Here is a 26,439-nt window from a genome sequence, read left to right as displayed (position 1 = left end):
AATAAAATAATCAAAATAATTAAAAATTAAATTTTTAAAATAATAAACTTCCTGCATGGAAACCAATAACATAAAGCTTTAAATGATTTTGATTAATGAAGTAACCCATTTTTTTCAATTTTGCGAAAAATTTAATTACTGATAAAGTAGTAAAATTTTCGAGTAAGCATATTTGAACCATTAACTTAAAACGACAAGTAAAATAGATGGAAGGGTCAATTTATTCCAAGGGGAGTCCGTTATAAAAACGTAAACATTTCATTTGTAATAATTATAAAAGCTATATATTTCTACTAATCTTTTTAACAGTACAGTAGAGCGTCGATTATCCGAACTAATTGGGGGACATGGGTGTTCGGAAAACCGAATTGTTCGGATAATCGAACTAGATTGATATAGTCATATATTTTTATCCACAAATGAATAAAAGCCATATTTATATACCTACATATTTATTTGTATCTTGATAATGACAAATAGCAAAAGTGTTAATTATTAACGCTTGCTCGGTACTCGAGTGCGGGGAGCGGGAGTCGAGAGTTCGGATAACCGGTCGTTCGGTTGATCGACTTTCGGATAATCGACGCTCTACTGTAGTAATAAATTTCTTTATAAACTATACTCAAATTTTATTTTTAAACATCCTATTTATTTTATATAATAATTAAATTGACTATAAACTAATAAGTATTTAGATTTTATTAATAATTTAATATTTTGTTTAGCTTTGAAGGTTCTGTCAGAAGTAAACAACGCAAGTATGCTGTGTTGATACGCTAGCAAACATAATAATTTATTCAATAATTATTTTACTGTAACATAACGTGTTTAAAATCTAAATAATAAATAAATAATAAAATTCCTTTATTTCATTTTTTCTACGACCGTTTGATAATATGCTCATTATTCACTATTTTTGAATAGATAATAACACCCATTATTTTTCCCGTGAGTAATAGTTAATTACTCACGAGCTGAAGTTACTTACGGGTTGAAGTTAGATTCAAGTTGTAATTTATATCAACAATTAATTCCGAAAAATGTTTAAAGGATTTTTAACTGTAACAATGGGTTAGTATATTTTTTACGTATAAATTTCAACATTTGACATTTTAAGATGGACGTTATTAAAAGGTAAACAGAAACATTTGGCTACTAATTCCGCAAAAGGGTTTATGGATGTGAAATTTATATCAATGAATTCTGTTTTACTTACTGTTGATTGTACAATAGATTTTTATTGGCAGCAAACGTTCTTTTTCATGTAATTGCCTTAAAATATGTCTCATTTTTAAAAGCCATCGCCATTATATAAAATGACGCTAGTGAAAACTACTGTTTTATAATATATGTTTTCCTATGAAAAATAAAATCTTTCGATTTTAAATATTGTTAGTAGTTGAAAATTATATTTGTCTAATCCAAATTAAAAAAGGTCGTAGAAAATGTATAGTATTTTACTCACATGTAATGGCTATTATTCACTCTGATGAATTACGACACTCGCCTACGGCTCGTGTCGCAAACTTCATCATCGTGAGTAATACCCATCTTTACATGCTCGTTGAATAATATACTAATTATAGTTATTTATGATATAAGTGTTAAAAGTACACGTTTAAGGCACGCATGTGAAAGTTTCAGGCACACGAGTGCCTTAAAAATGTACTTTTTAACACGCATATCATACAATATTTTTTCTACAAACGTAATTACAGGACAATATCTACAAAAACTTTTACTTGAACTTGACTGACATTCCATTTTTATATTTTTTTGACATTACATTAAAATTGCCTATACGGTCAATACGAACTGCAGTGCCATAAAATTTTTAACGCTCGTATGGAGTGCTAAAATATTTATTTACGAAACAGTTCGTGAAGTATGCTTTTTGCAAACGCACGCGATTTTTAGAGCACGAGCGACAACGGAGCGAGTGCTATACATCTCGTAAGTTCGCAAAAAGTACTTCACGCACAGTTTCATACAATATTTTATCTACGATAAACAAATAAAAAAACTGTAACTCTTCGTCACTGGAATTCATTTCTATTTTTCAATTTTTAGAACTTTGACATTTAGAAATCCTAACTACTTTCAAACCACAAAACTGTCAAAAATTTTGTTGTAAGTCGTTGCTCATATTGTCATCACCATGACAACGCAAAGTTAAGAATATTTGATTATATGAAAGTGTGCCAAAAAACCCATTGGAAGTGTGTGAAAAAGTAAATCCCATTTAAAATACATTGTTACTTCACACCAGGGCCGGATTAACACTTTTGCCGCCCATGGGCCAGAGGTCTGCCTGCCGCCCTAGCGGGGGTGCAACACCGGGGGGGGGTCCGGGGCCCCCCCCCGAAAAAAATTGAAATTTAGAGGCAAAATAACGCATTTTGGGACATTTTCCAGCGCTCAACTGTCTCTTGATATTGTAATGGTTTTAGTACCTCTCATGATGAAAACAAGAAACTATGTCCTAAAATTGCGTTTTATTAATTAAAATAAACTATTTGACAAAACTCCGTTAATTACGAAACCATTTTCTACAACCGTGATATTCCATTACTTAAGATTACAATAATAGTAAATAAAATCGTTGTTGATATTATTTTGTGAAACATCATGCAGCTCGTAATTCCCAAACTCAACAATTCTTTTATAGTTTTATGACTATTTTGGCTGAGAATGATTGATTTGGAGTGAAGTGAAAATTCGGCTTCGTTACTCGGCGACGGCTCACCTGTGAATGTGCCCGCAGGCTTTGAGCCATAATCGGTCATTGCTGTCGATTTATGGGCAAAAACAGGACAGTTAGGAAGGGGCTAAAATTAGTAAAAGGTGTACAGAGTAAGACTGCAAAATAAATGATAATTTCTGTATTGAATATAGGATAATAACAAATATATACAACATCGAAATATAACTGTTCAGAGCATACAAATCACATATCCAAACAAATAACTTACTCACTAAATTAGCTTTGTTAAAGTAAATATAACTTAAAACTTCTTCTTTCTTGCACGTGCATTGGAAAAATCATCAACAACTGCACTGAAATCGAGTTTTGTTGTCAGTTCATGTTCTATGGCTAAAACAGCCAGGCTGACGAGTCGTTCTTGAGTCACTGTTGAACGCAGATAGTTTTTTACTCTTTTCAAGGTCGAAAACGATCTCTCAGCAGAACAGTTTGTAGCAGGAGTTGTCAAAAACATTTTCAAACCAATAGCCACGTTGGGAAACAAGTCCTGTAGATTTTTTTCTATCAAAAATCTGTACAAGTTTGATAGTGAAAAGTCTTTTTCGGCTTCTTTGTAGTTTCCTCGGATCAGAAGTCCTTTCAGATGGATGCACTCGCATATAAACTCTGACTCTTCAATGTCTTCAATATAGATTTTCTGCAAAGACGTCGCGTTAGCAGTAATTTCTTCGGTAGTTAGAGTCTTTAATTTTGTTAGAAATGAAAACTTTGCAACGAAGTCTGTGTACACAGAGATCCTTTTGTCTAACTGAAACTGAAGTGTTTCCACGATGATGTCATAACTTTGTTGAAGACAATTTCCCCTAATGTCATCATCCTCATCATAAGTTCTTTCTTCATCTTCTTCTGAAGATTCATCAAAGAACCTCTTTCTTTTCGCCTTTCTTTTTGGGCGATCAAAATCTTGCTGCACCTGCGGCTGCGTCTCTTGTGGAAGTTCTGGCTCATCGTTCTGTCTCATTTCACCTTGCGCAATTTGCAGTTTTTTTTCGCCCTCTTTCTTATAGTGGGTAAACATGTCTTTCATGTTCATCACATACTCTGTGAGTGAGTTGTACAGGATTACAACGCTGTCCACGGTCATATTTTCAGCCTGGATCTTTTCACTGACTGAATTAAATTTTTGAAGTACATCTCCCCAAAGGGCTGCCATGAAACATGTTTCTAGAGACATTAGTTTTCGCAACAACCCTTTGGCTTTGGATTGTGTCTGTTTGTTTTCATGATTGCTTGAAGTCATGTCTATCAGCGTCTTGACCATGGGTTTGTAGTCTTTATTAAGGCTTTTGCAAGCTTCTTCCCTTGCAGACCATCTTGTAACACTGAGAGACTTCAACGACGTGTTCTTGTCCTTTCCTGTGGCCGTGAAATTTGACAGAAGAAGATTCCACCTGTGCGTAGAAGACGAGAAAAAATTGTACAATCCTTGCAAGAGATCAAAGAAATGTTTTGCAAGAGAACAGCATTCTGCTGCGCTTGATCCCACTAAATTTAGTGAATGCGCTGAACAAGGCACATAAAATATCAAGGGATTCTTTTCTTTAAGTCTTGCCTGCAACCCCGAGTACATTCCTGACATATTTGACGCGTTGTCATAGGACTGTCCCCTACAGTTTTGTATGTCCAATCCTTTCGACTGTAGGAAAGAAAGCACTGAGTTCACTAGTTCTTCACCTGTATGACCTTGATTTTTCATAAATTCAACAAAATGTTCTTCAGGGATTCCCAATTCATTCACATACCTTAATATGAAAGACAATTGATCAATGTGTGTTACATCAGGGGTGGAATCTACTATTATAGAATAGTACTTGCTTTTCTTAGCATCATTCAAAATTGTATCAATAACGGTTTTTGCCATTATTTCGATGAGTTCTTCACAAATGGTTGATGATAGGTATGACTGTTTGCCTTTACCCGCTTTCCCATATTTTTCAATGTGTGCTTTCAAAAATGGATCAAATTCGGCAATCAGCTCCAAGCACATCATATAGTTGCCATTGGAAAAAGAACCAAATTTTTCGTCAGTCCCCCTAAAGGCAAGACCACGCGAGGCAAGTTTTTTTATTACGGCCACCACTCTCTGGAGAACTGCCTTCCAATACCTTATTTCTTCTTCCACTTGGTTTTGTAGAAGCTTATCGATCCTCCCGGCTGCTTCTGCTCTTTGTTTGTATACTATTACACTATTGTAGTGAACGTGCGAGTTTTCATGCTCTTTTATTCTCGCTGATGCATGTTTCCAATCACTGAACCCATTTTCAGTAAACTGAGTAGAGGTCGAACTAAACAATTTGCATGGACCACAGAACAAAGAGCCTAAACTTGGTGAGTAAATCAAGAAATCTCTATTTACAATTTCGCCATTTGCAAGTTTTCTGTCGAATAGCCATTTAGCCAACACTCTTTTCCTGTCTGGATATTGCCTTTCAGATTTTTTAAAATCGCAATCTTTATTTTGATTCCATCCATTTTTAACAAAATATTCCCGCGTCTCTTCATTCACTATCCATAAAGCAGGATCATAATTTGGTTTCAAATGGACAGAAGAGTCAGGTTCAGAGACTGTTAATTGATCTTCAATCTCGTCAACAACAAAAGTTAATTCGGATATAGCTGGTTTGATCTTGTCAGTATCAACACATGACGAAGCTGAAGGTGCTGATGCTGAAGGGGTTGAGGGTGAAGCTGAAGGGGTTGATGCTGAAGCTGAAGGGGTTGATGTTGAAACCGGAGGGGCTGATGCTGAAGCTAAAGGGGTTGATGTTGAAGCTGAAGGGGCTGATGCTGAAGCTGGAGGGGTTGATGTTAAAGCTGAAGGCACTGATGCTGAAGCTGTTGAAGCTGAAGGCGTTAATATGGAACATACTTCTAGTTCTACTTCACAAAATTCTTTGACACTTTCTAAAAGCACTGGTTCTGGTGGCACTGGTAGGTTACTTCTTGTAAAAAATGTATCAAGCTTCGCAGTTTTATTTACAACTTCTGTCAATTTTTTTTTCTTCTCTTCGGCTACTTTTTTGTATTGCCACCCACTGAGCCGTTTGCGTCCATCCATTTGTACAGCTGCTTGTTATAGCATCAATGACATCGGAAGTAAAGGTCTGACTGTAAAAAAAAGAATATCTGTATAATTCAAAACTGTAGTACGATACGACAGGAAAAATGAAGCGAAAAAATGAGGGAAGCGAATTTCCTTCCATTACTTATTCAACTCATTGTGAAACCTATACGTATGGCAACATGCCGAATTACATTTTTCCTTATAGAGAACGGAATTAGCTAGAAAATCGAAATTTGCCTTAACATTTTCAGAAAAATATGCTCTACACGAATTTAAAACATAAAGAAGAATTTTTCCCATACGGGCCCCAAAAACCAAAATTTTGGGGTAAAACCCCCCCAAAAAGGGGGTAAATGTTATGGGATTCTTTTGGCTAAATAACTTAGCCGAGATATTGCAAAAAGGAAAGTGTGTGCGTGTGCCGAATTTGAAGAAAATCGGTCAAAAATTGCGACCGCTAGAGCGCGGTCTATATTAACTTACATTACCATTACTATAAACAAATAAATATTTCTTACCTCACAAGTTACAATTTCAAAATGTTACTCCGCTCAAAACAAATTACAAAAACGTTAAACCTAAACAGTTAGACAGACTGCAGTACGTGGAGTTGAGACCAGACAACCGAATGACAATGGCGCGTGGCGGTGATGGAGTTGGTGGGGGGAGGGAAGCGGCAAGGCGACAAGACGCCTGCCATCAGCCAATGCTAGCAACTACTACGATCCCACAACTAAATTTCCCGTGCGTAGCGTACGATACAGACTGCCGCCTCGCCCCTTCGACTCACTTGGATAGAGTGGCGTAGCGTAGTGTACTGCGACACATTACACCGCGCAGAGTGTCGCGTTATAAATAAATAATAAACAATAAAATAGTTTTTTAATATTTAATGCTCAGGTTCACTGGTCTTGATAATCGATAATAAAGCTTTATAATCAATCAAAAATAATTACACTTTTTTTTTCTCAAATCCGCCGCCCCAAAATTTTGCCGCCCTGGGCCGCGGCCCAGTTGGCCCGTGCCTTAATCCGGCCCTGCTTCACACACACTTTAAACGATTCACGCACTGCTATCTATAATGACAGTTTTCACAAACTAAAAATTTATACATAATATGACATAGAGTAGATAAATTGCATTTTTAACACGGTTGTAAAAAAAAGATTATTTTAATATAACGTACTTATATAATTTGTTTAAAATGTAAATATGAAATAATTAATAAAATGACTTTATTAAATTTTAAAAAGAGAAATACAGTTAAATATACATAAAACAATTTTACAAATACACACATCATTAGAAAATATTTTGCTCATCGAAGAAAATTACAAGAACTTGAACTGCAGACTATTTAATCTGGAGCGTGCAGTAATTACTACGATTGCCGTCTTGTTTTCTTTTTATTAGGGTGCATACCCATACAGCCAGAAACTAATTTTATAAAAAGGATTTTACAAGGTAGACCGTTTAGACATTATAGTCCTGGATAACCCGTACCAAAAAAAGTTGATTAATAGCAAGCTGAAAATTCGTTAATAGATTAACGGTGTCTAGTTGAACAAACTTTGATGTACGGGAACACTGGAACAGGGGAAGTTTTAACTGTGGAATATTTTAAAAATTTGGAACGTCAGATTACGAAAACGCCCCATGTATTTTATCGAACAGAACTTCCAATTTATTTGTTACCGTTTCATTAAACTCTCATGCAAAAATCAGACTGCTATTTTTATCACCAAAATAATTCCTGTCATTTGACATGTTCTTCGTGTTGGACTTATTAAAATGCCCATCCATCCATCCAATGGCACTACAGCCCAAATCGAGCCTTGGCCTCCTTCAATAAGCTTCTCCAATCATTTCGATTTACCGCTGTTCTTTTCCATGAACGCGTTCCCAGAAAGTTCCTGGCATCCTCATCGACTTCGTCTTCCCATCTCTTTTTAGGTCTTCCAACAGGTCTTCTTCCCTGCATTCTTGCATTCAGCAATTTTCTGGGGATTCTACTCTCATGCATGCGGACCACGTGCCCTGCCCACCGTAATCTCTGCAGTTTAGTGTGTTGTGCTAGAGTTGGTTCGCTATATTGCTCGTATATTTCTCTATTATACCTAATTCGCCAGTTGTTATTTTCACTTATTGGGCCCAGTATCCTACGTAATACTTTTCTTTCAAACACATCTAATGCATTGGCAGATTTTTGTGTCACCACCCATGTTTCGCAGCCATAACTTACTATGGGCCTGATTATTGTTTTATATACCCGGAGTTTTGTTTTCCGGTGTACGTCTCGCGATTTGAATATGTGGCCCATCGCAAAATAGGCTTTATTTGCCAGCACAAGCCTTCTATTTATTAAAATGCCCAGTTGGTGATAAATACCAGTCTGATTTTTGCATGAGAGTTTAATTAAATGGTAACAAATCAATTGGAAGTTCTGTCCGACAAAATACATGGAACAATTTCGTAATGTGACGTTCCAAATTTTTAACCTGTTCCACAATTAAAACTTCCCTATTCCAGTGTTCCCATACATCAAAGTTTGCCCGACTAGACACCGTTAAGCTATTAACAAATTTTCAGCTTGCTATTAATCAACTTTTTTTAGTACGCAGGATCCAGGCCTAATTAGGTATAATATATAAATATATAGTTTTATTGATATTCTTGAACCATACTAAGTATATACAGGGTGAGGCAAATAAAGGGCCTATTAGAAATATCTCGAGAACTAAAGGCAACAGAATCATGAAAATTTGTATTAAGGGATTTTGAAGAGTCATCTGTTTAATGAAAATAATTTCATCTATTTGCTACTTCCGGTTATACCGGAAGTTGCTTATAACTTCGTTTTTGAAGATATTCTTCTTTAGCGGCGAATCGATTGAGGGTAAAATTTGATTGATCCCCGCGCATGCGCACACCGACAGTATGGTATTAGTTGTTATACGGGCTCTGATTGGGTGTTGAAATTTTGAAATGATCTGTCAATAGTTGTTCAATAGGGCTTTTCATCGATTGTCATTTGTTTCGAGCTTCTGTCATGTGTCACAATATTAATATATCTACGTCATACGTCTTCGGTTTGTGTCATGGTGGATACCAATAACGTATGACGTGGATATATTAATTTTATGTGACACATGACAGAAGCTCGAAACAAATGACTGTGAATGAAAAGCCCTATATGGAGGTTATCGGTAAACAAAAATATTGTATATTAGTTTTTATTGATGTGTGGACAGAAATAAAATCAAATTTATAATTATAGTGACTTTTTAAATAGTTTTGAAAAGCCGCAGGTACGTAATTCTAAATGTTTCAGTTGGAAATACCTAATAGTTTCAATACCTATCTATTTGGAAAATTTAAACAAAATAATGTAGTTACCTATTAGCAGGCAATGCTTTAATTTACATAATCTGATTACGAACAAACTTTCTACAAATCTTCATCTCATATATCGTTTTCTTACCCTATATTTTGTTGTATTTTATTTAGACAAAAATCAAACTAATAATTTTATTAAATTTATATAAATTTATGGTATAAACGTTTAGTTTGTGTATATTCCCACATGACGTATACGAGAGTTTGGTCTAGTTTGAAATGCCGTCAACTTTCGTACGGCGCGGTAGACGTGAAGTGGGTTCAAGTCCCAAGCAAGTTATTATTTTTTTATTTTTTTTTATAGATTTTATGATTGTAAGTATATTATTATATAATTTTTGAAGATATTCTACTTTTTTGAAAGTGGTAGATAAGAAAGTTAGTTTGATTTTTAAATAAAATAAGTACAAATAACCTTTTAAGTATATTTACTTCGTTTAAATTACCTATTATATAATAGAAGAATATCTTCTTACGTGCGTACAAAGTACACACACATTCTTTTTTTTTTAAATAGAACACCCTGTATATTTTTACATTTTTGGATTCTCTTTGATGTCTTCTTTCTTAAAATATGAGGTTTTGTAATGTTATACAGGGTATTTTAAAATATAATTACGTTTTTTTATTAATTTCGTAGCAACATTCATACCCTGTAGAATTGTAGTAGTTTGACATCTAAAACTCTACTTACGTTAAAATGATTTTTAATATAGTCTACTATTGTTAAGAATCATTAGTATAGCTAAATTTTTAATTTTAGTATACAGGGTTGGTCGAAACTCGGAATGACTATTTTCTGAGTTTTCTTAAATGGAACACCCTGTATTCTAGTACTGTAATGAAATGATATTTTATGGTACTTTTTTATTTTTTAAGCATTCCCTATACCTAACTGCTTTAATTTGTGCTTAATTGTTAATCGCACCAACAATCTTAACTACGTAGGTATTTTGATAGCTAAACCATTATTGGTAATTTTAAGGATCAGTCTGGATTAATATGTAAATATTTCTGAAAATTATTTGTGATTGAATATTTTCACGGCCAACCTAATAAAATTTTACGTATTTTTTGTTGCAATTAATCTTTAACTTGAATAACCAATAACTCGCAAATTAAAGCAGTTAGGTATAGGGAATACGTATAAAATAAAAAAGTATCATGAAATGTCATTTCATTACAATACTAAAATTCAGGGTGTTCGATTTAAGAAAACTCAGAAAATATTCATTCCGGGTTTCGACCAACCCTGTATACTAAAATTTCAAAATTAGCTATACTAATGATTCTTTACAATAGTAGACTATATTAAAAATCATTTGAAAGTAAGCAGAGTTTTTAATGTCAAACTATTACAATTCTACAGGGTGTGAATATTGCTACGAAATTAATAAAAAAACGTAATTATCTTTTAAAATACCCTGTGTAATATTACAAAACCTCATATTTTAAGAAAGAAGACATCGAAGAGAATAATAAAATGTAAACATATACAGGGTGTCCCATTTAAAAAAACGAAGTTATAAGCAACTTCCGGTATAACCGGAAGTTGCAAAGAAATGAACATATTTTCATTTAATAGATCATCCTTCAAAACCCCTTTATTCCAATTTTCATGATTCTGTTGCCTTCAGTTCTCGAGATATTTCTAATAGGCCAGTTATCTGCCTCACCCTATATAAATTTGTTTTTCTTGGGTTTAGGTTCAGAGATTATGTTTTAAATGTGGAACTAGATTTTATTTTCCATTTATAATCAACGTTTCGGCAGTAACCCTTGCCTTTGTCAAGATTGATTCTAAAATTTTTACAAATGAAAGACAATACATTATTTCAGAACAACATTAAAAACTTACCAAACACGTAAAACGACACACTAACGATGACGAACAGACACAAATTAAAAATTGAGTGTTGATATCTCAATGCTTACTGTCCTAACATATTTATAGGTAATTACAGGAGCGTATCTTTTATGCTGTAAAGGGATACAAAGTGGAAATATGTTACTTTAAGAATTTTTTTGATGATGTTATTTATTATTAATTAAATTGGATTAAAATAAATTATATTCACGTTGTTCGTGTCTTTCTTATCATTGATTGAATTTTTGTTTCTTTTTATTTCTATTGATTCGTAAATCTCCCTCTTCTTTTTGTTCTTCTCGGTTTTTAAAATTTTTGTGTTTTCGAAGTCAAATGTATGCTTCTTCCAATTCTCATGTTTTGTCAGTAGAGTGGTGTTGTTTTTGTCGTATTTGTGGGAACGAATTCTGGATTGAAGCAGTTGACTAGTCTGCCCAATATAGACACCATCACAGTTTGTACAAGGCATTTCATAAACAACATGCGATTTTTTAAGTTTGGGAGTTTTTGTTTTAAGTTTGGTGAAATATTTATTTAAAGGCAAGCTTCGGAGTCGCGCCAGCTGATAGACATTTTCGTCATAAAACAAGTACCAACCACCAAAATAAATTAATAGAATCCGTACCAAAATCACCACAAAAATTTGACACTATCTCACCGCACTATTACGTAATCTATCGTTAAATTTTTTTCGATTAGGTCTCATACAAGTTTATTTCTTTCAAGGTATTTTATTAAAGAGTGAATATAATGCGTATAATATATTTTTTCATCTAGATGGACGAACCACATAATCCACATACATCAAAGTATGCCTCCCAGCTACAAAGCCCAATGTTTTTTGTCTACCTGTAGGTATATACCTTGTAATTTGTACAAAAATGTCTGTATAATTTGTGAAATTCAACAAATTATTGTAGATTTCTTTACTAAAAGAACCTATCTTATTTTTTGGATTTCCCCGGATGGTACAGATAAAATATCTCTACACACTGATGTGCGCGGTAATAACCGGCAAAATAACCCACAGTATGGAAAATATAATACGGTGTGGAATAAAAAGAGATAAAAATAGTAGGGGTAACGACCATAGTACATTTTTGCGCATGACATTTGACAGCTGAGGTCAAGCGTGTGACGTAGCAAAGATCCCTGTGAGCCATTATTTGTAATGGTAGTTACTATTATGTGGATTATTTTGCAAAATTCTTATAATTAACTCGTTTTTAGCGATTTGTTCAGTTTTTTGGATAGTACCTATATAAATATGTGTTATAGTTTGTATAGACTAATTTAAGAACATTTACTCGTTAGTGTCTATATAGTTTTATTTGCTCTCGTGTATTTGGTTGTTTTTGTGTTTGGTGTTTGTACTTAAGTCTGGACTTAAGTGTAGCTACAAATTTTGAGTACCTAAATTACACAGTAATCATCAACAAATTAAGAAATGGGATACCCTGTACATTTAAAAATAATTTTAAAATTTGTAGCGACCCATTTTTATGTGGATATTACTTTTTTTGTATCTTTAAACAACTAAAATATCTAACTCTGGAGTACCACTTGATCAACCTGTATGTATAATAAACAAATAATAATAAACAAATGCTTTATAATGGATTTCTGTGTCAACAAAATAAAAGTCTAAAATATCAGTTTCAAAACCTCGCTAAAATAACTAACCGGAAATCAACAAAATTAAATTAGCTACAAAATACTATTTTATTATTAAATATTAAAATAACACAACTTTATCATTTCTTTATAATTGCTATAATTAAATTAGCCAAATTATATTAAAAATACATTCAAATTGCGTGAAGAAGGATCTTTACTACGTCATGCGCGAAAGTGACCGATTTTGGAACATTACGTGCCATACCTGGGTAACGACCACATACAGTTACAATAATACTTCCCAGACAAGAGAGCTACAAACCCAATATTTTTTATATACAGTCTTCGCGCACGCGAGCGCCAAAAAATTGATGCATTTGAGATGTGGTGCTGGTAAAGAATGCTGCTCATACCGTGGATAGCTCATAGGACAAAAGTTTCCATTATAAACCAACTCGAGATTAAAAAAAGGCTGTCTACAATATGTTTGCAGCGAATTCTGCAATTCTTCGGTCACATGGTTCGCTGAGGTGACGATAGTTTGGAGAGATTAATTGTTTCTGGAAACTTTCCGGGGAGAAGATTAAAAGGACGATCCTAAATGGTCCGACCAAATTAAGAATTCAGGTGGAAACTCATTCTGCGAAGCTCTTAGAGCAGCTGAAGATAGAGAACAGTGGAAAAAATTGTTAGGAATATTGAAATAACTCACGATCCTCAGTAATGGGAAAACGACAAGAGAGATAGAACCGCCACCCTACTAGATACATAGGAACATTGAGCTATTACAGCCCTGGACCCTTCACTTGTTTCAATGTTTATTTTTATGTCTAGTGACGTTTAGAACGCAGTGGCGGCCGGTCAGGGTCGGCAGGGTCGGCAGTTCCGACCCACATATTTATATAGATAGATTTTTTTTAATATTTGTATCTGTGAAGTAAAAAAAATCTGTCAGATAATACAGACTAAATTTTATTCATGGTTTTTAAAAGGATTTGATCAATCCGAGCGTTAACTGATCCCTGCGCATAACATACTTAACAGTTTAAGTATATTGTCGTTCAATGCATAATTGTGATGTTTTGTGTAATTCACTGAAAGTACAAGGTTACTACCGAGCAATGTTAGATTATGTTTATTACAGACTACGGTGACCTATGTACGAAACAACTATTAGAAATATAAGATAATAAAAGGTATACATAAAAAATAAAAACTATTTTTATTTTAACCGAACCAAATGATTACAATATAATATACAAAAAAATTAAGATATATGTTTCCTCTACAAAATATTCGAACAGACTAAATATCAAATACAAAACTAACACAGTTCTCACATTCATACATACATACGTAACCTTAAACTTTCTCGCAATTCTACGCAAGATGTATATCGAATTGACTTTTATGCATTCGGAGAAGTGGCCCACCCCTTAAAAACTGCATATGTTTATTCTAACGCTAACAAAAATAATAATTTATAGTTGAATATTAAATTCCAACAACACATTGTGTATAGCTTACAGTACACAATAATTATTTTGACAAGAGTTTGATCGAAATTTTTATCGAATATAATTTATACTAGAATTATGTCCCATCCTGTATATCACTATAATCCTATCCCTGTAGGTACATTTTAAAATTGTACAAAAAGTCTTTCTAATTTGTGAAATTTAACAAAATCTTGTAGATTCCTTTTCTGAAAGAACTTACGTATTTTTTTGGATTTCTGCGGATGGCACAGATATATTCTCTAATTTAAAGGCATTCGAAACAACAGTTAAAAACTTTGCTGCAAGCTAGCAAATGCCGCAGTAATTATTCTTCTTCAACCGACTAAAATTTGTAAATTCTACATCAGACTTCCGTAACGAACAACACTTTACGAGTCGGTGTACCGCTTAAAATTAACTAAATGCTTTTTAGTGTATTTCCGGCAACAATTTTTTTGGAGTGCTAACCACAAAATTCCGGGTAGTTGCCACTGCCCCTTCCAATACTTATCATGACAATACGGAAAGGACGCTGAGCGTCTCTCACGTGGCCCTCTTGCGACGCCCAAAGTCGGCAGTGTTACGACGCGAACGGTGCCAAGCGCTGCTGTAAAGTTGCGTGCTTTTCTGAAAAAACTTTCGATTTGCGTGCCGCGAAAAAGCGAGTTGTCACAGACAATTTTGTTTTGTGGTGAATATTCGGCGGATTGCGTAATTTGTTGATTGGTTTTTGGTGTTTTTTTGTGTGTGCGACAGAGTAACTATTTTATTGGATTGTGTTTTGAAGGTATATATTTCAAGCATTTATTTGAATATAAAATATGAGTAAAATAGTTTTTCAAGGTCTTTATTCAGTAACAAACAAAAAAATTTACTTTTATGTTAGTTTTAATTCGTATCAGTAGAAATAAAATAAAGTTTTGTATTATGAATAAGGTAAACTGTATAATAATGTATATAGCGAATTTTTGCAACTACTAATGTCGCTTCTCGGATTCTATACACCAATAATTTTGTCCTTCCATACTTCTTCGTAATGAGATGAACTATTAAAGAGACAGCCTTAACGCAATTATATAACAACTTTTTCTTAAGGTTCCTTCTGCTATCGAAGGTTGTGATATCAACATGGAAATTCTTATTTTACTTACAGCAGTTCTAAGTAGTTGGTTAGAGCTCAGACTAAACCGTTACCTTAGATTTCGTAACTAGGAGGTTCCTCTTCTACCTCTTAGTTGTCTGAATAATTTTTTCCCTCTTATTAACCATAATATGACGGACTTTATTATTGCCAATCTTGTTTACCCATGATATTCGTAGCATTCTTTGATAACAACAACGCTCAAATGCTTCCGATTTCTTAATGTCTAATTGCTTTACTATCCAGGCCTGAAATCTGCAGAGGAAGGTTGTAAAAACGTAGCAGCGTAACAACCTTATCCGTAGATCCATTCTTAGGTCTCTATTACATAATAGATGTTTCATATTCACAAATTTTACCCAATACGGTTTTTAACCTCACATGTCTTTCCTTTCTATCTGAGTATTATTAATATGGAGTGCCTCGTTGTCTTTTCGATGTTTTGTAATAACTATGAATTTTAAAGTTTTCTTTAAGTTTATTCTAAAACCATATTTGGTACACTTTTGGTTCAGCCGTTCCAGTATATTTGTCACACTTTGTAGAGATGAAGTAAATATGACAGTGTCATCGGCATATATTATTAAGGATTTCACGATTTACAATCATCCCATTCTTACACTCTCCTAAAGCTTCTTGGAAGACGACTTCGCTCTATATATTAAACAGCAGTGGTGACAATACACAGCCTTGTCTTACACCCGAAGTATTTCTATTTCTTGTCACGAAAAAGCGAGTTGTCACAGACAATAATGTTGTTTTGTGGTGAATATTCGGCGGATTGCGTAATTTGTTGATTGGTTTTTCGTGTTTTTTTGTGTGTGCGACAGAGTAACTATTTTATTGGATTGTGTTGACAGTAACACAAAAAAAATTACTTTTATGTTAGTTTCAATTGTTATCATTAGAAAAAAAAATTTTGATATCATGAATAAGGTAAACTACTACTACATGCTATAGTAGGTACATATAGCAAATAATTGCAACTAATAATGTCGCTTCTCGGATTCTATACACCATTACTTTTTTCGTTCCATACTTCTTCGTAATAAGATGAACTATTAAAGATACAGTCGCAATTATATAACATCTTCTTATTAAGGTTCCTTTTTTTATCGGAAGTTGGATATCAACATGGCAATTCTTATTTTACTTACAGCAGCTCTAAAAAGTTGATTAGACCTCAGGCTAAACCATTCGGAGGTTCGCTATTTCCTACATCTCTTTTACTTTTTAGTTTGCCCTCCATAAAATGGGGACGTCTTACCGAAATGACCGAAATATTCAAGCTTCCGCCTCTTAATTGTCTGTATAATTTCTTCCCTCTTATTAACCCTATCAAGGACTTCAACATTACTAATCTTGTCTCCCCATGATATTCGAAGCATTCTTCGATAATACCAACGAACAAAAGTTTCCAATTTTTTCATCTCTAATCGCTTCAGTGTATATGCCTCAGCTCCGTAGAGCAAAGTTGTTAAAACTTAGAGCGCAACAACTTTATCCTTACATCCATTCTTAGGTCTCTACTACATAATAGATGTTTCATTTTCACAAATTTTGCCCTTGGGGCAAAAGGTTCCTATAGGGTTTCTAATCTCTTGTATTTGATCTGTATTTTGGTACACTTTTGTACAGCCGTTCTAGTATGATTGTCAGAGTTGGTAGAGTTGAAGTAAATATGATAGTGTCATCGGTATCTTCTTCTTCACGTGCCAGATCAGAACTATTCGACGTTGGCGATCACCATTGCGAAGGCTTCTCGATCTTCTGCAATATGGAATAATTGTCCTGCATTTGATATCGGAGTCCATTCACGAATGTTTTTTAACCAAGAAACTTGTTTTCTTCCTACACCTCTACGGCCCTCTATTTTGCCTTTAAGGATCAATTGTAATATTTTATATCGACTTCCCCTCGCTATATGTCCCACATAAGACATTTTTCGATGTTTAACAGTCTTTAGCAGTTCTCTATCTTTGTTGACCTTCCTTAGTACTTCTTCATTAGTTTTTCTTGCTGTCCAGGGTATCTTCAGTATCCGTCTATGAATCCACATTTCCAATGCTTCAATTCTGGTGATGATCGATACTTTTAGCGTCACACTTCTGCACTATACAAAAGTACGGACCAAACATAACATTTGACCATTCTTTGTCTTAGTTCTAAAACTGATATGGTTATTGCAAAGAAATGACTTCATTTTCATAAAAGTAATTATAGCCATTGCTATTCTACGTTTTATTTCTATGTCTGGATCTAGTTAGTCCGTTATCACAGTATCAAAAATATGTCATTTTGTGATCTTTCTCAACTTGGACTCCGTTTAATTAAAGCTTTGCATTGGGATGTGGGTCACGACTAAACACTAAAAATTTGGTTTTGTTTGAGTTTATTTTAATGCCATTTTCTCTCCTACCTCGTGAATATGATCAAGCAGAATTTGGAGACCTTCAATATTATCTGACAGAATTACTGTATCGTCTGCATATCTTATCACATTAAGTAATTCTCCGTTGATTTTTATTCCATATGGCTATCTATCAAGTGCCTTTTTTAATAACTGGTCCGAGTAAACATTAAACAATGTTGGTGCCAAAATGCAACCCTGTCTGACTCCTCGTTGTATGGAGATTTCATCGGTGTAGTTATCTCCAAATTATGACCGTAGCAGTTTGATTCCAGTACAAATTTTTAATGACACGAATATCTTTGTCATCTATTCCGATATTTTTCAGTATTTGCATTAATTTTACATGCTATACTTTATCGAATGCCTTTTCGAAGTCCACGAAACATGCAAATACATCTTTTCTTTGATCACGGTATTTTTGTAATATGATGTTAAGCGCAAAAAATTCCCTCCCTGGTACCCACAGCATTTCTAAAACCAAATTGGTTATCTTCGAGATCTTCTTCGCATTTGCGTCTAATTCTGTTGTGAAGTATTCTTAGGAAAATCTTAAGAGTGTGGCTGATTAGGCTAATTAATCGATATTCTGAGCATTCTCTCACAATGTGTTTTTTAGGTATTGCGACAAAGATGGATTTGAGCTAATCTGTGGGAATCACTCCGGTGTTATATAGTGAATTAAAAAGTCTTACTACTACTTTTATGTTATCATCCTCTATTGGTTTCAGCAAACCCAGTTGGTGTATCATCTGGACCACACGCTTTTCTAATTTTAGCACTATTTATAGCGTGTTCTACTTCGCATTTCATAATTTCTGGGCCGTCAGTATAGTTTTGGTAGAATTCGGCAATATTATTCCTGTCATCTTCAAACAACTCTGATATATACAGTTGCCATTCCTTTCTTATTTCGTGCTCATTTACAATAATTTTGTTATCATTGTCAACGAGCACAGAGGGAACTCGTTTTCCGAGTTGTCATCCTCCATTTCGTCGCACCTTTCTCTCATCCATTTTTATTTGGCTAATTTGATCTCCTTTTTTATTCTTCTCTGCAGGTGTCTATAATCTGTTTCATTAGATTTGATCAGTCGTCGTTGTTCCATCAATTTCAAGATGTCGTCTGTCATCCATTTATTTTTCTTGATTAAGTTTTTTCTATAGTCATTGTTTGTGGAGATTTCGTTAACTTGACTTTTAAATTCACTCCATAGTTCTTCTGGATCTTCTAGTTATTCTCCGATGCTTTTTGTTCTATTGTTAAATTCTTTTTTAATGTTATGTTTTATGTTTATATCGTCAAAGTTAACTACAATGGTTTTTAAATCGGTATATTGGTCATCGGTATATCTTATATTATTAAGGATTTCACCATTTATGATCATCCTATTCGTACACTCTCCTACAGCCGAAAGAATTTCTATTTCTTCCAACATTTGATTCTCATTTGTTATTTTGACTTTTTGGTTCCAGTAGAGGTTTGAAATTACTCTGATGTCACGGCTGTAAATGATTTTCAGTTTTAAGATATTAATTAGTTTATCGTGTTAATCCTTGTCAAATGCTTTTTCGAAATCAACAAAGCATTTATACGTGTCTTGGTTCACGTCTAGATTTCTCTGTATGAGCACATTTATACCGAATAAAGCTTCCCTAGTTCTCATACCGTTTCTAAAGCCTAATTGGTTAGCACTAATTTCATTATCCAGCTTTCTGTAAATTTTGTTGTGGATTACTCGTAGAAATACTTTCAAGGCATGGCTCATTAATGCAATTGTTCGGTACGGTGGATAGAGTCACGAATGTCGAGGTGTTGAGAAGAATGGGAAAAGAAAGAGAGGTTTTAAATACAATTAAACTTAGAAAACTGCAATATATGTGACATGTCATAAGAGGCGAGCGTTATAATTTGTTGCAATTAATAATATAAGGAAGAATACAGGGTAGAAGGAGTCGTGGAAAAAGAAACATCTTCATGTTAAACAATTTGAGAGCTTGGTTGAACTGCACTTCTGCTGATCTCTTTAGAGCAGCGGTATCGAAAGTGCGAATTGCCATGATGGTTGCCGACTTTATTAGAGGAGATGGTACATGAAGAAGAAGAACGGTATTCTAAGCATTCTTTTGCATTTTGTTTCTTAGGAATAATTACGAATATGGATACTAACCATTGTTTTGGTAAAATCCCTCCTCTATCTTTTTTCTTTCGTAAGGATGTAGTGGCGTCATGTAAGTCGTTTGACTATTTCTGTCCAGTTCTCTCTCTCCTGCGCGTGCTGTTTTGCTTCGGAGAATGAGTAACCAGTCATGTCCTTTATTTGGGTTCTACCCTCTATGTTGCCTTCAACTATCATTCGTACCATGCCTTCTCTTCTTCTAGTTATATGTTAAAAATATCGCAGTATATTTTGGTTGATAGTTGTTGTGAGTCTAGTTTTTATGTTAAGTTCGGCTAATATTGAATTATTTGTGCGATGTGCGGTCCATGGTATGCGGAACATTCTCCGGTAGACCAACATTTCAAATGCCATTATACGTTTTGAATCTGCTTTTTTGATGGTCTAAGTTTCTGAAGCGTAGGTGGCGATAGGAAATATCAGCGTTCGAACAAGGAGTAACTTTGTGTTTTTTTGTAATGTCAGTATCCTTCCATATTTTTGTGAGTTTGGCTGTTGCCGATCTGGCCATTATGATGCGTCTACGGATCTCGTTTTCGCATCCTCCACTATTAGTAATAACGGAGCCTAAGTAATTAAATTGTCTGACCACTTCGTAGCCTGGCAAGTTTCTTATCTCCGGTTAGTTGTTTCGGATTCTATCAATGATCATTACTTTGGTTTTCTGTATATTTATTTTCAAACCATGTTCCGTACTCACCGTTCTTAGTCTATTCATAATTTCTTCCAGTTCTTCTGGTGAAGACGCCAATATAACAGTGTCATCAGCATACCGTAGGTTTTTGAAACCACATTTTTAACTCTTAAATTAGCAGTGTTATTTACATAAAGTTCTGTAATAAATATATTAGATGTTCTGGCGTACCCATTTCTCTAAATATATGCCACACTTTATCCCATTTTACGTTATCAAAGGCCTTGGAGTAGTCGACAAAGCACAAATATGTTTCTATGTTAAACTTTCGAGATTTTTCGATAATTTGACCAATATTAAGAATGTGCTTTCTTGTTCCTCTACCTGGGACGAATCCGCATTGTTCTTGGGGAATTTGCGGTAAGAGAATTGATTTTAATCTTTCATTGATGATTGTTAGAAGTACTTTGCTCGCGTGAGATATCAATGCTCGCGTGAGATATCAACGCTACTGCAATCTGTCGGAGAACCTTTTATATATATGGGAATAAACGTGAGTTTACCTCAGTCATTTGGCCACTTTCCGGTATTCCAGATCTCATTGCAAATTCTGAGCATTACTTCCGTCCCTAGTTCTCCCATTACTTTGAGTATTTCGGCTGTTATTCCATCTTCTCCTTGTGATTTTCTACATTTTAGCCTTTTTATTGCCGACTCAATTTCTGATTTCAATATATGAGGATCTTTTTCATAACTTCTTTTCTCTGTATTATGGTCTGGATCGTTGTTAGAGAATAGTATTTCACAATATTGTTTCCAAACCTCTGCGATACCGTAAAATACCTGTTTAATAAATATGATCATATAGTTCTTCTATATAACATATGACATATGATTCTTTATTTATAAAAAATGATCAAGTATATTCAAATGGGAAATAAGCCACAATTTTACCTAAAAATGATTTTATTAACGTTTTGACGCCCAAGTCGGGTGTCGTTGTCAAAATACAAAATAATCATAAACTGCATTGCGAGAAATTAGCAGGGTCTACACCGTGCAATAGTAAAGCATTAGAAGAGATGGAAAGATTGCAAAATTTGTAATAGGTGTAAATAATGATTTTGATTTAAGAAATGTGTGAAGAAATTACAGAAAATGTACAATGTATGTATCAAATGTTGAAATAAATGCAAAAAATGTTTCTATCATATACATCCTTTTTTTAAACATGACGATAATTTTAATGTTTAAAAAGTGTAAGAGTAAAAAGTAAAAAATAAAAAAATATGAAAAAACATTTTTAAGAAACGTTTTTCTTTAGTTACGAGTGACTAAAATTAAAAATATAAAAAAATCAACCAAAAAGCAAAAAATAAAAAAATTCAAACTCGTTAGATTGAAGCGTGGGGCGCTTTTCTTTAATGAATGACCTCAATCCGTTTATTCGATGAAGACGCGCCCCACGCTTTTCATTAGCGAATGTGTTAGATTTTTTAAATTTATTAACGAATGTGTGAGATTTTTGTATATTTAATCTGTCTAACAGTTTTTTCGAATAATCCTTCGAGTTTGATTTTTTTTTTATTTTTTGCTTTTTAGTTGATTTTTTTTATATATTTAATTTTAGTCACCCGTTATTAAAGAAAAGCGTTTCTTAAAATTTTTTTTTCATATTTTTTTATTATACTGTGTATCTCAAAATTTAATTATACAGTGAGCACGTAAAGGTTGGAATAAATTCATTTTCTCGAGAGTGGACGATTTTGGAAAAAAATCCCAAAACAGGTCAATTTTTATTTTTAAATTGCGACTTTTTGGCATATGTATCATACTAGTGACGTCACCCATCTGGGTGTGATGACGTCATCTTAAAAATTTGTAAATGAGAATAGGGGTCGTGTGATAGCTCATTTGAAAGGTAATTTAATTCTCTATTCAGTAATATAAACATTAACATATTTATTTATACAGAGTGTCCAAAAAAAATTTTTTTGAATTAAATTTATTGACATGAAAAGAAGAATGTGTGTAATTTATTTAACTCACAATACATTTTACTGCTATCAAAAAACAGGAAATAATGTTTATTTGACAAATAAATATTGTTTTTTGCTTAAATTCAATATCAAGGCCGCCACCCACCTTTCTCTGGACAGTTTGAACATTTAGTTTAAGCGAAAAGCAATGAATATTTCTCAAATAAACATTTTTTTCTGTTTTCTGAGAGCAGTAAAATGTATTTTGGATTAAATAAATTACATGCATTCTTCTTTTTATGTCAATAAATTAAATTAAAAAAATGTTTTCTTGGACACCCTGTACAAATAATTATGTAAATGTTTATATTACTGAATAGAGAATTAAATTACCTTTCAAATAAGCTATCACACGACCCCTATTCCCATTTAAAAAAATCATCGATGACGTCATCACGCCCAGATGGATGACGTCAGTAGTATGATATGTATGCCAAAAAGTCGTAATTTAAAAATATAAATTGACCTGTTTCGGGATTTTTTCCAAAATTGTCCATTCTCAAGAAAATGAATTTATTCCAACCTTTACGTGCTCACTGTATAAGTAAGGTGGTTATTGGAGCTTTTTCCATTGGATATTAAAAAATTCTATGACAATAAATTAGGAGATAAAGGCATTTAAGATTGAAAGGTTATAAAGAACATCAAAACAAGAAAGCTGGAATATTTAGACCACATTGCCAGAGGTGCGAAATATGAGATATGAAGGCTCATTACATAATATAAGGTAAAATTAAGGGTAAAAGATCGATAGGAAGACGAAGAATGGCTAAGAAACCTAAGAGAGTGGTATAGTTGCAGCTCAGTAGATATTTTCAGAGCAGCCGCCAATAAGGTATGGATAGCTGTGATGATAACCAACCTCCGATAGGAGAAGGAACTACAAGAAGAAGAAGAAGCATTTAAAATGGCATTGATACTATTTGTATATATTAAAGCTAAACATTTTATTAAACATTATTTTAACACGTATTTTTTATTTTGAAACATTAGATTATGCGCCAAATACGTCTTAATCCATATCTATTAATTCGGTACTGGTATCCTAACTTAAAAATATTTTATCTACTCTATGTCATATTATGTATAATTTTTTAGTTTGTGAAAACTCTTATTATAGATAGCAGTGAGTGAAGGGTTTAAAGTGTGCGTGGGTGCAATGGGTTTTTTGGCACACTTTCATATAATCAAATATCCTTAACTTTCGCGTTGTCATGGTGATGACAATATGAGCAATGACTTACAACAAAATTTTTGACAGCTTTGTGGTTTGAAAGCAGTTAGGATTCTTAAATGTCAAAGTTCTAAAAATTGTAGAATATAAATGAATTCCAGTGACGAAGAGTTACAGTTTTTTTATTTGTTTATCGTAGATAAAATATTGTATGAAACTGTGCGTGAAGTACTTTTTGCGAACTTATGCGATGTATAGCACTCGCTCCGTTGTCGCTCGTGCTCTAAAAATAGCGTGCGTTCGCAAAAAGCATACTTCACGAACTGTTTCATAAATAACTATTAAAGTATCATTAACAAATTAATTTACTTAATTAAATTAATTTTAGGTAGAAATAATTTTAAAAAATTTAAAAGCTATTTATAATAGTTATTTATGATATAAGTGTTAAAAGTACAACTTTAAGGCACGCATGTGAAGGTTTGCAGAATGAGCGAAGCGAATTCTGCCATTCACATGGGTGCCTTAAAAATGTACTTTTAACACGTATATCATACAATATCTTTTCTACAAACGCAAATTCTTTAATTGCGCAAATTGTACTATTAATATTAATGTTAATAAATGAAATATAAATATTTTGACGTTTGCTTTTAAAAATTTGACATTTCATTTTAAGGTGATACAGTAGCGATCAACAGGTAGCAAAAACGCGTTCCAAGATTACGGCTGTAATTTTGAATATTTTTTCGAGATATTTGGCACACGTATTCGTAATATAATAAAGAATGGCGGTACAGAGACCAATTTGAAAAATATATTAATATGTGGAAATTACTCTGTAATTAAATACAATATTAAAAAAACGAGCCTGTACCGCCATTAAGAACAAAAAATACACTTTCTTCAAATAAACTTTTTTATCCGATGCCTAGATTTTGTGTCATTTTGGAACTACTAAAATTTTTTATTTCATTAGTAGTTCCAAAATGACACAAAATCTAGGCATCGGATAAAAAAGTTTATTTGAAAAAAGTGTATTTTTTTGTTCTTTTTAATGGCGGTACAGGCTCGTTTTTTTAATATTGTATTTAATTACAGAGTAATTTCCACATATTAATATATTTTTCAAATTGGGCTCCGTACCGCCATTCTTTATTATATTACGAATACGTGTGCCAAATATCTCGAAAAAATATTAAAAATTACAGCCGCAATCTTGGAACGCGTTTTCGCTACCTGTTGATCGCTACTGTTTCCTCTTAACTGCAGCGCCTTAAAATTTTTAAAGCACCCAGCGCTTTAAAGTGACATCTGCACCCAGTGCTTTAAAGTTGCATTTTTAAGGCTCCTATGGAGTGCTAAAAATTACATTTTTAGCACGTTTGTAGAAAAAATCTGTTTATATTTATTTTCATTACTTTATGTAATAAGAAAACATGTCAGTATATTTTAAAAACACTAAAACAAATTTAAAAACTTTAAACCCATTTTTCACAAAACTACATTTGGCACTTAACCCACTATTACATAACGCGGTCCAAATATTAAATTTAAAACATGCCAAATAGTTTCAGAACTTGGAAAGAGTTAAAAAGGAAATGAAGTTTTTAAAAGTTTTTCTTGGAGAAAGAGTATTGGAACGTGAGTCGCTCGGATAGTTTTTGTATTTTTATTTTACGCTTTCCAATAGATACATAACAAGCCAGCAATCACACAAAATAGATGTACTTCGAAAATATATTTGTAAATATTTGACCCGTTTCAGGAAATTTGGTGAACTAAATTGATCTCCGGGAGATGAAAATTGCATTTTGTGCATAAGAAAAATGCATTTTCAAAGTGCATCTTGAAGAGATGGAAAATGAAAAATGTAGAACTCGGGAAATATTGAAGGAAATGAGTATAATTTTTATACCCGGGGGTTTTGTGGGTCGCTGAATACGAATTTCATGACGGCTATGGTCTCCGAGGTACCTGGTGCCCAGGGTGGAATTCGTCGCCTCAAGTTTTGTGTTATAATCATTCAAAATCAGTCAATAACCATTACTAGGGGGGTTTTGGGGGTCGCTGAATTGAATATTTGATTAGTAAAACATTAATATTATGATGAATGTTTGATTAGTTTGGGAGGGGTTTAAGGGAAGAAAACCCCCATAAAATTTTTATGGGGTGCACAAATTTCACTTTAATTTTTTTTAAGATATTGCTGCCATACAAATGCCACACGTCCATTTTCAATAAAAATCTCTGAGAGTTTTCGATATATGAAAAAAAAATCAATTTTCATTTTGTAATTTCAAAGGACTGTAACTTTTTTTGTGTGCACTATTGCATTATAGATAATTGAGGTTCAATCAACCTATTTTTGACCCCAGAATCTGTGGTAAAATTTATGACGAATCTTTTCGGGACACCCTGTATAATTAGAGAACATGTCAGTATATTTTATAAACACTAAAACAAATTTAAAAACTTTAAACCCATTTTTCACAAAACTACATTTTGGCACTTAACCCGCTATTACATAACGCGGTCTGTATATTCAATGTAAAACATGCCACAAGATAAAAGTTTCAGAACTTAGAAAGGGTTAAAAAGGAAATGAAGTTATTAAAAGTTTTTCTTGGAGAAATAGTATTGGAACGTCGCTC

At 33.4% G+C, this 26,439-nt stretch overlaps 1 protein-coding gene across 1 annotated transcript; it reads right to left on the bottom strand.

The window, feature by feature from the left end:
* Nucleotides 1–2,549: 2,549 nt before the first annotated feature.
* On the bottom strand, nt 2,550–6,720 carry LOC126888511 (inactive protein tyrosine kinase pTKL-like). Its single transcript, XM_050656853.1, has 3 exons — nt 6,347–6,720; nt 5,121–5,872; nt 2,550–2,828 (listed from the first exon to the last, which is right to left on the bottom strand). Exons 2-3 carry the CDS (start codon nt 5,820–5,822, stop codon nt 2,550–2,552), a joined length of 981 nt encoding a protein of 326 aa, XP_050512810.1. The 5' UTR covers nt 5,823–5,872; nt 6,347–6,720.
* Between the last annotated feature and the right edge of the window lie 19,719 nt (nt 6,721–26,439).

The sequence above is a fragment of the Diabrotica virgifera genome, chromosome 7, assembly GCF_917563875.1.
Source record: "Diabrotica virgifera virgifera chromosome 7, PGI_DIABVI_V3a".
NCBI lineage: Eukaryota > Metazoa > Arthropoda > Insecta > Coleoptera > Chrysomelidae > Diabrotica > Diabrotica virgifera.
The sequence above is the reverse complement of the archived record's forward strand: the minus strand, read 5'-3'. Positions and strand labels throughout refer to the sequence as shown.